Source organism: Manacus candei, unplaced genomic scaffold, assembly GCF_025592945.1.
Source record: "Manacus candei isolate 608988 ecotype Guabito, Panama unplaced genomic scaffold, ASM2559294v1 h1tg000060l, whole genome shotgun sequence".
In the NCBI taxonomy this organism is placed as follows: Eukaryota; Metazoa; Chordata; class Aves; order Passeriformes; family Pipridae; genus Manacus; species Manacus candei.
Window position 1 is genome coordinate 2,941,406 of NW_026138108.1, and position 12,806 is coordinate 2,954,211.

The 12,806-nt window shown below is 40.8% G+C and overlaps 1 protein-coding gene across 10 annotated transcripts in view; it reads left to right on the top strand.

Annotated features, from left to right (window-relative positions):
• TSPAN4 (tetraspanin 4) overlaps positions 1-12,806 on the top strand; it is a 435,304-nt gene that overhangs the window by 177,971 nt on the left and 244,527 nt on the right. Inside the window, exon 1 of one of the 10 annotated variants that reach the window (XM_051804241.1) lies at positions 5,656-6,079. The exons of 8 other annotated variants lie outside the window; for them this stretch is intronic. In XM_051804241.1, the coding sequence (XP_051660201.1) occupies positions 6,037-6,079 (43 nt within the window). In that variant the 5' untranslated portion in view covers positions 5,656-6,036. Of the gene's footprint in view, positions 1-5,655; positions 6,080-10,640; positions 11,100-12,806 lie in introns of those variants that run through there. One more of the 10 variants, XM_051804238.1, reaches the window with a different exon arrangement.

A 12,806-nucleotide genomic window follows, 5' to 3' on the forward strand; every position in this document is an offset into this window, starting at 1 on the left:
GAAGTTTCATACAAGTTTGGTAGGGTTATGGATTTGCACACTGATAATTCTTAAGATTAGAACCATCCATTCATGATGATTATTTTAGCAGGTAAGGAGAATGAGCATCACTAGACATCCATAAAAGTGCAAACCGCTTCATAAAGTGTCAGTTACTCTTTGTGGATGGTGAAATGACCCTCTGAGGAGCTGTGTGCTGCCCAAGATCATTTCTGGTATCCGAGCTATCCTATCCTATTCACAAATTGCAAGAAAAAGAAATAGGATTATCCTGACTTTACAGATTATATTGGAAGCACAGTAAGTGTCAGTTAAATGATTTACCCAGAGTTAGAGAAGTGACTTGTGTCAGAGCCAGGGTTTGAATCATAATCATCTGAATCTCAAACTGGTGCTTTTGCCTCCAAAGAGGACTGTTGTTCTGGAGAGGAAAAACCTACAGCAGTCAAAGTTGTAGCTTTGGGGAAGTGACTGGCTGGAAAAATGAGTGTTAGCCAAATGTTTTTCATATTTGTGTTTGTGTGAGAGAAGCTGTGCATCTCTAATTTGGTAAAAATTAAACTTCAGCACTTAATTAGAAGTTGTTGTTATCTAAAAACTTTGCAGCACTCCCACATTTCTCCTGACAGCTTGGGCTTTGTGGCACAGGCAAGCTAGGATGGTTTAAATGTCAAAATATGCTTTTCATTCTTGTGTGTGTATATATATCAATGTATTATCGAGTAAAATAAAACCCTGCAATGTGACAGGTTACGTTTCTTCAATTGTCATCACTCTTTAAATGAATTTATGGCTGTCAAGAGAAATTTACACTTCCAGAAACATGGGAAACCTTGAATCATCTAGGCTGAAAAGAAGGCCAGGCCTTGCTCTGTGTAGCTCTTGCTGGAGATGGCTGAGCTGATTTGAATTACGTTTGGTTTTGTATGCTTTCTCTTGCATTGCTAATTACATACCAGGTTGTATTTCATGCAGAACTCTGATCATCTTTCTCTGCTTTATCAGTGGTTTTTATTGTTTGTGGGAATAAAGAAATGGGAAGCTTATCTTCTATGGAGCTGGTTCTTCACACGTTCCTATTAGACAGCCCCTGCTGCTGTGATGTTTGCAGAGCAAGAAACCTGTGCACCTCCACAAGTTAGACAAGATTTGTGTTCCATGTTTGGAGGTGGATGTGAGCTGGCAGTAGGCTGGAATGGAAATCTGTTAGCTAAATTGTGCTTAACCTGGACCAGCTTAGCAGGAGTTGAAGGTACATGGAGCATTATTGATGGTGGATGGACACGAGCTGGCAATGTGCACTTGCAGCCCAAAAAGCCAGTCATATCCTGGGCTGCGTCCAAAGCAGCGTGGCCAGCAGATTGAGGGAGGTGATTCTGTCCCTCTACTCTGATCTGGTGAGACCCCACCTGGAGTGGTGTGAGACACTGGATTATAACATTAATTATCGGGTCGAACCAACTCAAGTTGGAGGGGGGGGTGGTGAGGAGGAGGGAAAAGGTTGAACTTCACAGAGGTGAGGTGATGCCCTAACCCATATCTCAGCCCCTGTGAGACTCCTGGGGCAGCCCTGGAGCAACTGGGGGCCAAAGCAATAAAACCAGGAACATGTACTGTCCAGGCCATTCAAGACCTACCACATGGCCCCGTGGAAGCTGCATTCTCACAGGTCTCTAGTGGTAGGTATGTAATTTTCTCTTTCTCTACTTCTCCTTCTTCTCGTAATCTCCTTTCTTAGTATTTTGGGTAACTTGGGACTGAATGGGCTGGATTTTGCTAGGTTGTATGTGTTAGCATGTGCTGAGTCAGTGGTTTGTGGACTGCTTTGTTTTGGTGGTATGTTACCCTTTAACCTTTTGCAAAGATCACTTATTTCCTAACATTTACCAGTAAAAGTACCCTCTGACAAAACGCGTGTGGGTTTTCTCCTTTGGACTCTCTCTTAAGGTGTTAAAAGAACTGAGTGCTCTTCTAATAATTCAAAGGGTGAATTTTTGGAGCTCTGTATATTTATTAGAGTAAAACTCCCTTGGTGATATCGTAACTCAAGACTTGGGATCTTACAAGTACTGCATCCAGCTCTGGGGTCCTCAGCACAGGAAGGACATGGACGTGTTGGAGTGAGTCCAGAGGAGGGGTACCAAGATGATTAGAGGGATGGAGCAACTCTCCTACAATGAAAGGCTGAGAGAACTGGGTTTTTTCAACCTGGAGAAGAGGCGGCTTCAGGGTGACTTAATTGTGGCCTTCCAGTGCTTGAAGGGAACCTACAAGAAAAATGGAGAGGGACTTTTTACAAGAGCACGTAGTGACAGGACAAGTGGGAATGGTTTCAAACTGAAACAGAGTAAGTTTAGATTAGACAGGAGGAAGTCTTTGCTGTGAGGGTGGTGAGGCACTGACACAGGTTACCCAGAGAAGTTGTGGATGCCCCATCCCTGGAAGTGTCCAAGGTCAGGTGGGACAGGGCTTGGAGCAACCTGGTCTAGTGGAAGGTGTCCCTGCGCATGGCAAGGGGATTGGAATGAGATGATCTTTAAGGTCCCTTCCAAACCAAACCATTCTATGATTCTATGATTATTGCATCATGTGTCTTAGGCTGGCTGAAGAGACGTATGCACATCAGCCATGGATATATTATTAGAAGGTTGCTTCTAGGAGCCACTGAAGAACATGAGAAGGGGAATGAGGTAATTAAGAGAGGCAGATTGAAACAAAGATGACTCATCTGATGCCTTAACCATGAATGTCATCAGTAATTTCTAGCTAGGCAGAAATCAACAACTGCTGTTCCAGCTGGCTTTCCTACTTCCTTTAAAAATATTTAATTCTGAGTTTTGTTGTATGCAGGAGCATCCTTTTGTGTACTGCATAGATCTAAAGGCATATGTTGTCACGGGTCCCCAGCAGAGATACTGGAGGTGCTGACCTTGACACTAAAGTTTTTACTGTGGTTAACAAGCTCAGATTCTGGAAATCTTAAAATTGTGTGTTCTGCCTTTCAGCTGGATTTTTGGGTTGAGAGACATGGTTCAAATGGCAGTTGCAGATAGGAAATTACAGAGAGCAACAGGGGCTCCAGCAGCACCTCGAATTCCACATAAACACACCCCGTCTTTTTTTTTGCAACAGCAGATATATAACATTAGTCAGGGATTGCCGTATTTTCTGTCTTTTGGTTTCCCCAGATTCATTTACCTGGTTAGATACCCTGCTGCCTTGAAAGAAAATCTGGAATTAAATGCCACAGACAGAATGCCCTTTCTTTTTGCTGCTTTTCTGGATAGAGATGGATGCCCTTTGTACCCTCACAGCAGCAGCAGCAGCCAGACAAACTGGTAGGTCACAACACTTTTCTTCTGCCTGAAATGAAGGAGAGAACAGTTCTGATTAAAATTCAGCCAGAGGCTGTAATACTGTAGTATTAATAGTGATCGTGGCCTTGACAAAAATAGCTGTTAAATGAGGAGTAAAAAGCTTTCCATGTTTGCCAAAGTTGTAATGAAAATGGTGGAGCTGTCATAAATACTATGTTCTTAGTTAAAATGATTATGGCTTAACAATTATCTGATGCATTGCAGTGGCTTATTCCCAGAACATTCAGATCTTAGAGTTGTAAAGATTTAATAGAAAGTCTGAGTGCCAGAGGAAAAGGTAGGCAGTGTTTGTGAAATCCACTCACGTTCTTTTCTCACTATCTTGACATTGCTTCTTGTGCTCATTTTTTTGTCATCTCTACATGTGTCTTAACTCCTTCAAGAAACACTTGAACCAGTTTATGGCTGTGGGTTGCTAAATTTAGTTGCTGGTGTGTTGCACCCTACATGTGCCTAATAGTCCTCATAGCCTGTAATACACAGGCTGACCCTTCAGCAGGGGTAAATCCATGGCATTCCACTGAAGTAGCTGGAGCTGGGCCAATCTACAGTGCTGGAAGACTGAGCACAATAATGCATCATTAATGCAAATTACTACTTTTAGGAAAACTAGTGTTTAGAAGGAATCAAACATACATGGGTTAATGCTGAATTGGGAAGCAGGGCCAGAAGTTACACTTGACAGATCTTTGTAGATGCCAGGGAACTCAGGGGAAATTTAAATACCAGCCTCTGTGATAATGATAGAACAATACTAGTTGAGGAAATGTACAAAAATATTTTATTCCAAATGGTAAAGTGACTAATGCTGTTAATTTATGATGAACACTAGGGAAGTGAATTTGCCTCTCTGTAGCTCCGATTTCAGTTTGTAGCAGAAACTTGGTTCGGTAGCAGGAACTTGAGCATTGCGTGGCTCCAGCTTTCATTAATTGTCAGTTCTGTTTTTTATTTCTCCAGAATAGAGGCTGAACATTCCTCATCATGTTTTCACTGATCCCTAATGACATTTTTAAGTGGAGGGAGAAACATGCATGTTGGCAAGTTCTTCTACTGGCCTACAGAAATACTGCTTTCTTCTCATTTTTGTGTATTCTGAAGTAAAGGGAGAAGAACAAGTAATTTATCCTGAGGCCAAGAACTACACAAAACCTATTGTGGCATTATGATCTTTGTAACTGTAGACAGCGTGTTGCTGAGTATGGAGGACACCCCAGAAATTCTGGACTGCTAATACTTGATTGGGGTTTCTTGTTTGTTTCATACTAAAGCAACTGGTTAGGTCTAGAGGAGCATTCCCATTTGCAGTTAGTCAGTGTACCAGGAAATATCCTGCTGTTTATCTTTGGATATCATAGTGGACAAAAAAATGCAATGCAGCCTTATCAGATAGCAGTAGAGAGCCCCTGATTCTCACCTCTTGTTTTGCACGGTTTTGTATGAGATGGGACTATTTGATTCCTTAGTTAAGTATATCCTGAAGTGCCTTTCTGAATCCATAGCCTTCTGTGTATATTACTTATGAAGAAATTATAATAGTAATTGTCATAATAAAGTATTCTCTGCACTACTGTAAAAGTTGCATATTTTTTGCAGAGAAGGCGTACGACTGCACAAGTTAAAGGATTTGGATGTGTATGTTATTGTCTGTTAATCAATGGCTTTTCCAAAGCTTATAAGTAAGCTAGGTACAATAATGCCTTTGGGATCCCTATGTTGGTAATAGCTACTAACACCTTAGTCATTGTATCTTGGTAGCATTGGTGGTCTTAAGATTTACAGGGAGGGGTGTTATGTTTTAGTAAATCAGCTGATACACCTACAGAGAACCTCTTCAGAATAAGCTTCAGGGAAAAAAACCACACGGTGCAGAGTAATTATGACATGAGCACTTTCAGAAATTGTCTCCTAAGAACACTTTGATGTAAGTGGTGAGCACTTGGAAGACAAGAACATGTACTTACATTCATGTCAGAATAAATAGTGTTTAAGCTGCTGTTTTGCTGGTAGCTGCAGTACATGCCTGGGTGAGGCCTTCATGCCCTGTAACCGTGTGGTGTGTAGGCACTGACATTAACCTTTAGGTGTTCCTTTCAGTGTCTGCCTCTCCCACTATCTGCCCTTTTTCAGGGACCAGGTAGCAGCTGCCTGTCTGATCACCTAAACTGGGTGCTATTGGATCTGTCTGGAATCCCACCTCCAGGTGGTCAGACGTTTGCAGAGTCTGTGGGATGTTGGATATGTCTCTCAGATTTCTTTCTTGGGTAGTAAGGTTACATTGTGTGCTACTGAGAAACTGGTGGGATCCAACCTATCCTTTTGGAGAGACACCCTTTCCAGACTTGATCCATCAGACAAAAGATATCCTGCTGTGATTAGTTAAGGCTCAGCTGTCTCCTTTGATCACAGCTTCAGTTGTTGATCCCTGTGTTTACGTTGTACATAAATCATTTCGCTTTCACAGATAAGAACACCTTGCACTGTTCTGGTGCCCTTTGGTCAGAACAGAGGGAATTAGCTTTTCTGTTTCAGGAGCATAGCTGAGAACCCACAAAAAAGTGGCAGCTGTGAATTAACACAGTAGTGGCTGTCCTCAGTCTTCGAGCCTGCTCTGAAAAATACTGGACTATACTGAAAAATACTGCTGTCCTTACTGTGCATGCTGGATATGGTTAGGATTCCCAGATGTGTGGCAGCCTTGGGTAAATATGAACTATTCTACTGGATTTACCTGGGGAACGGTTGAAGTATGGAATTGCTACGTTGAATCAATGGCTGATTGTCACAAATTCAGAAAATGTATTGCTTTTTTTAGTCTTCCTCTCTGGAAAGCCTGGAATTGCTGAAAAGTATTTTAGCATAGCCACTGCTACTTATAAAAGAAGACTCTATTGTAGGAAAAGCACCTGCTACAAGTCATACAAGCTAAATAACATTTTTAAATGTGCTGTTCAAAATTAAATTACCTGAAGAAGAAGAGTAGTTTTTAATTCATTTTCTGTTGAATGCTGTATGTGTGATTCCCTTTAGAAAAGTTTAAAAGCTGAACATTTACCTTACTGTCTTGTTATGATTATATTTGGTCCTCTGTTTCCTCCTAATTTGTTTTCTAAGGAACTGGACTATTAGCAGTTACATGAATATAGTAATACAGGAGATTATTATATTGTTCAGTAAGTGCTATGGCATTCCTTATTATATATATATATATATATATATATATTTATAGAGGTTGCTGACAATATAGCTCTTGATGTAGGAAAGTGAAATAAAAAGAGAGGATAGGCAAAGAATTGAAAAGGTAGAAAAAAACCTCAAGCTGTGACCTAAGAAAGAATTTAAGGAGAGTATTTACAAGAATTTCTGAAAGAAACCCTTGATTTGATGCATTTTGCATTATCTGCCAAGAATCATATAAAAATAAAAGAAGCCCAAATTAGAGGTAAATACATGGGAGGTGGGCTTCAGTACTGAATTTAAAACATTGGCAGTTCCTGTTGTTGATTTGACGTTTGATCGTTGCAGAGAATTTGGCGTTTCTGTTGTGAGTAGAATTAAGCTTTCCTGTGAACATATACAACACCGCCACATACCCTCAGACTTCACTGATGGACAATGTTTTGTACCCTTTAATATTACAGGCACATTCAATTTCAGTAGTTGTACCTCTTTTTGGCAGTACATTCCTATATATATACATATTAAATAGCTCTTTTGTAAGGTCCTGAGTTCATGAAGGAAGGCAGTTGTGAGTCAGAGCAACACTAGCACAGCATCCTTTTTCAGCAGTAACTCAGAGCAAATGCTTAGGAAGTGGTAAAACAAACAAGACATATAGTGACAATTCTTGAGTGTACTTAGAAGCTACCAAGCCAAATGACTACATCAGTGCAAGCCCTAAGCAGAGGCTCAGAGACACTACTTTTGGTTTTCCTCTTTGAAACAGGATTAAGTGCAAATATCACACTTGGAGCTTTTCCACATGAACAGTCTGGATTTGCATCAGTGCAGGTGGATCGGTTCTAGGCCTCTGACTCCCAAGTGGGGCTGGTTCTGTAAACATCTCACTCTGTGAAGTGGGCAAGACTTCTCATGTGCTGGGCATAAAGTTGCAATGACCTGAACACAAATTAAGCCCGAAGTTCGCAGCTGTCCTGCACTGTGATTGCAAACTTGGATCATGGTAGCTGTACAGGTATTTGTCTCTCTCATGCCATGTGCATTTTGGATGGATAGTGATGATAACTATTTATGATTACTAGTTCTTGAGGCTACTGAAGAACAGGAAAGAAATGCATGTGTGTGGGTGTCTTTTCGTGTTTGGTTTCTGTCTGCATGCAAGTGCAAAAGGTTTATCAGGCAGTTAGTTTGGGATCTAAGCTAGAAATACATCTCCTCTTTAGGAACCTCTTCCTTTCCCCTCCTTCTCATGCAGTCTCACCAGAGCGGTGCTAGAAAGTGGAAGCAGTTTTATCAGCTGTCAGGTCATTCCCTTCACTTTCTTTTTAACCAGGATCCACAGCCTGGATGTACTTCTTGAAGAGTAGCAGAAAGACTTGGAGATGCCTCTCAGTTTCTGCATTATAACTGCTATTTATAGTAATTTGATATTCTCCTTGAAAATTGAAACTATAAAGTTGATGAATTGTTTCAGATTCTTTTTTCTGTTGGTCTTCAGTTGCATGGACTGTTTAACATCAATGATGGATAGCTTCATTATAGCTCTTCTCCTATAAGTATATAGGATCTTTATGAAAAAGTGATTTAGGATTTCTTCATTATCCCTGAAAATGTCTTAGAAGATGCCTTGCATGGTGCTAATCCTGAAAAGTGAGTCAAGTAGTGTGGTTTTTCTAGAAGAACAAAAACTTAAAAAACTTGTTGGAATTTGACACCCTAAATTTACTTTTTAAATGCATTTCATCTCCATCCTTCTTTCTCATGTATCAAAGCCTCTCTGGTAATTGTCATGGGGACTGCTACATTACATTTTGTGATTTCTTTTTTGGATACTTAAGAACTGTTTGTGTGCTTTGTGTAGGGTTTTTTCCTTTTTCTTTTTGACCATTGATACCAAGTCAGGTATAAAATTGAAGACAGGGAAAAAGATTGGCTTTTAAAGCGGTGAATGTTTAAATAACTGTTTTAAAACCTTCATTTTGAAACAAATCAGCAAATGTTGAGGCCCCCACAGGTGGCCTCATATTACTATTCCCTGTTTTAGACACTCCTCTGACCGTTCCTCAGCATCACTATATGAACCAGTGAGTTCAGCTGGGAAAATAGTGAATAATTTACTATCTGGTGTTGGCAGTCTCCAAAGGAGCCTGGTTAAAAGTTCATGGAGGTTATCTTGGCTCTTCACTCTCAGGTTTTCAAAAAGCTTGAAGTTTGCTGAATAAGGTATTAAAAGCAGAAGGTATTATCGAACAGCCTCACTTTTGTACTAGTGTACCTTTTTTCTCCCCTTTGAATTCTATATGGTGGTATGAAGGGAGAACTAAATATTCTGCTGGAGCGAAATGGGTTTTATACCAGTCTTTTTCACTTCCTCTTATTTGTGAGAGCAAATAATTCGAGGCACTGTCCTTGAACTGGTAATAATTTAGCAGGTGGGAAAAATGTACTTCCTAATTCTTAGGTGAAAAGTAATAAAAACTGTGAAGCTACTTGCATAGGGTTTTTTTTAGCTAGACATACTCTCTCCTGGCTTTTTGTAGCTGATGGAGTTTCTGGTGTCTCACTGCAAATGAAAGGGACTTCTGGAGAGTCAGCTCATTGCAGAAATAGCAGAAGGCTGTTCACTGAGAATAATCTCTCACAGAGACATGAATTCACAGCAACAGCATTTCTTCTGCTTTATTTCCCACAGCACTGAGCTAAAGTGGCTCAGCCTTCTGGACATTACAAGCTTGTATTGCTCCTTTGACCTTCTCTGAGCTTTAGGTCATTGATGTCAGGTCTGGCCCACTTTAAAGTGTGTTTCATGTTCTTTTACACACTCTAACTGTAGCTTTCTTGTTCCCCAAGTGGTCTCCTTCCTTGCTGTTTTTCTCGCACTCTCCACCTACACTTTCTTCGGAGTCTCTCTGTGAGTATGAAACAACAAAAGGATAGATTCCCAGTACGAGGTCTTACTTAAAAGGGACAGATCCTTCAGAGATGCAGAATCAGTGTGCATGATGCTAGAGGTACTTAATTATGAGTGATCTGAAATAATCCTGTAATTATTCCATTTTGTTTTCATAAGTGGAGTATCATCCCAAACACCACGTGCCCCAGCTTGTATCTGGTCAAGTATTTGTCTTTAAGTTATGCCTAGTGTGAAGGTCACTCTAGATCTGTGTGTGTGCTATAACTTCCATTGCAGCTGCCTTTCAGAGGGACCTTACAGGGGTTTCTGCCCCAAAACTCAGCAGAAGATTGGCTGATTATGGCATTTGCTGCTTAATAGTGGCTCTAACTGTCTTCCTATGAACTTGGCAGTCTCACCTTTTGCATGCCTATTTTTTTCATCATCCTTAAAACTCCAGATGGCAGGGACCGTTTTTGAATATAAGATGTGATACTGTTGATTTTTATCTAAACCTCCACATCATTCCACAGGTTAAGAACTAATAATTGACTGTTGTCAGTTTTGCATTTTTCCTCTTGTGTTTTAACCACATATTTCTGAGAAATGCCTACAGTTATTTTCAATGGTCTAAAGGAATATTTGAGCAATTTAAGTGAATGAGTCTGCTGGTTCTCAGGTATTTGGACCCCTCATGTATGCCCAGCTATGCACTTGTGGACTGTTCTCTGCCAAAATGATTATAGTTGGTAATAGTTGATTATGTTAAAATACAATTAGTTGGTTTTTATTGTTTATTTATACCTCCAGTATTTTTTATTTCTGAAGTACACTTGAGGAATCCTGTAGGTTCATGACAGCACAGTTGTAAAGTTTCAAGTGGTCAGTACTCTCTGTATAATCTTGAAAAGTTAATACAGGTGTCCACCTCTGGTTTATAGCTAATTATTTAAGACAATTCCGTATTTCCTAATGTTCTATACGAAGTGGCATTTTTGTCTGTTTCGTGAATTCTTTGGGATTGCCTGACCTTGTGGTTTTCCTTAAAACATGTCATGATTTTGTTCAGTGTGTACTGATTTTTATATGTGTCTGTAGCCTGTCAGCTGAAGATGTTATCACATATTTGTTAAATGCAGGCTGGGGGTGATGGTGTATGGGACAGATCATATAGACAGTCATTGCTCTGAGCTAATCTTATCTCCTGGAGCAAAGCATTTCTGAGGAATTTCTAATTTTGACAACTGGGATCAAATGTCTGACTTCTGAGGGCTGACAATAATGCCAGGGGCTGAGCTGCTTTGTCCTGTTGATAGCAACTGCACAGTTTAAAAACCACACTAAAATGCATCTTAGCTGGTGAGAGTCTGGGCGGATGTGTGTTCAGGGTAAGGCATTAGCTTTAGCAGTCTTCATGGGGCAGAAATGCTGTGGCTGCTGAGGGGTAAAAATAGTTCTGGGTTTTCAATGGCCGCATTCCATGGCTGGAGCCTGAAATCATGAATCAGGGCTCAGCTCTCGGTCTGTGCGAGACCAACTGCGAGAGCTCTGCAGACACACGGGAGGGGAGCAGCTGGCTGAGATGAGTCTGAGCCCAGCACCGCTGATACTCTGGGAGGGACCTGTGTTGCTTGTACACTCTCAGCAAGGTATTGTACATTAATATTTTGATTTCCAGTAGGAGTCTAGTTACTTGAGTGTGAATAATTAAAAATCTACTGAACCATGCAAAATTTCCTGCTCAGCCAAAGGTGACTTTTAAGAACTGCCTTGTTCTGTGTGAATTCAGCTTCACAGAGACTTGAAGCTTCACACCTTACAAGCTTCCAGAGACCTGGGATGATATATTGTGATTGGAAGGGCATGCTTTTCATCCCCACTTGAACACTGTTTTCTGTGAGTGTTTTGTCCTTGCTTTTGCATGTTTTTCTGGCCTGGAAATTCCTGGGAATTTAGATACATAGACAGTAGTCCTTTGAAACCCTCCTGCAAGAGTGCTTTTTAAAACTATACCTAAAACATGGCTGCTTAACTTAGAGGTCTCTAAAGCTTCAAGTGTTGTGGCATGAGATCTATGCAGGTTTAAATCCCACTTTGACAGAGTTCAGATGATTATTCTCAGTGGTTGAAAATATAGCACTACTTAATGAAAGAATGAATTTTGTACTTACAGTCAGGACTTCGTGTTGAAAGTGTTACTAGGATGCTGCCAAAGTTTTTGTGACCAACATTACCTTTGAAAGTGGCAAACAAAACCTCCCCCTTTTCTTTTTTTTTTTTTTGTCCCTATTCTCCGGGCTATTGCTAGTAGGACCTTGAGAAATCGATGTTCATGCAGTTTTTGGCATGCCCTGTGAGTTGAGTAGCTGTGTGATCCTCCTTCCAGAGCAAGTTGCTAGATTTCATGCTGCTAGAAGTACCCATGCCAGCCGTGTGTGCAGATTGTCTGTTCCATTAGTGCCCAGGGCAAAGCTATGCAAATCCACACATGGTAACCTTGCAGTTGGGCACAGTGTTCAAGTGCATTCATCTGTTTTCTTTCTAGGCTCTGGGATGCATCCACACACGCTTGTCTGACACTCTCAGTGTATCTCCTCGTGCTGATCTGCTCTGTGCTACCCCTGTGGGCCTGTCACAGCTGCACGTACCTGCCTTTTGCTGTGCTGGCACTTTACATGTCACACGGGCTCCTGCAGCTGTGCTCTGCCCAGGTACTGCTGGATGGGCTTCTGCTGGAAGAGCTTGATAGCTTAGCACAGCACTGAATACAGGTGATCCTGCTTTAGCAAACCAACTGCCAAAGCTATTTGCGACTCATTTTTTTCCCTTCTAGTGTGCTGGCACAGCTTTACTTCCCTGAACATTGCTGATACTCAGAGTAGAGGATACTGTTTTCTTATGGACTCCCACATTGTGAGGCTGATCTGTAACATAACCGAAGTGAATTTGGGAAATCTCACTTGGAATAACAACTCTGTAAAGTGAGAAGCATATTGCTCTAAGATGAGGAATAAAACTGTAGAAGTCAAAGTAGTTCCATGCTGTAAGCTGAGTTAATGAGGTGCTGGGTAGAGCTATGGGATGATTAGTGAACACAAGGAATTTTTAGATCTATATTGTTTTATTTTACTTGAGATGTCTTAGTGTGGAAAGCACTGAGCTTGGGTGCAGGACCTAGATTCTATTTCAGTCTTGCTGACAGAATTGAGTCACCTAATTTTCTTGCTTTTCTGTTCCCAGTCTGTATAATGAGAATGATTTTACAACAGAGGTATTATGCAAATAAAATCTTATTTATTGCAAAAGTAAGTGCTAAGGCCATCTTTGCCCTTTCAGAGCTGCCAGATTAACTGCCA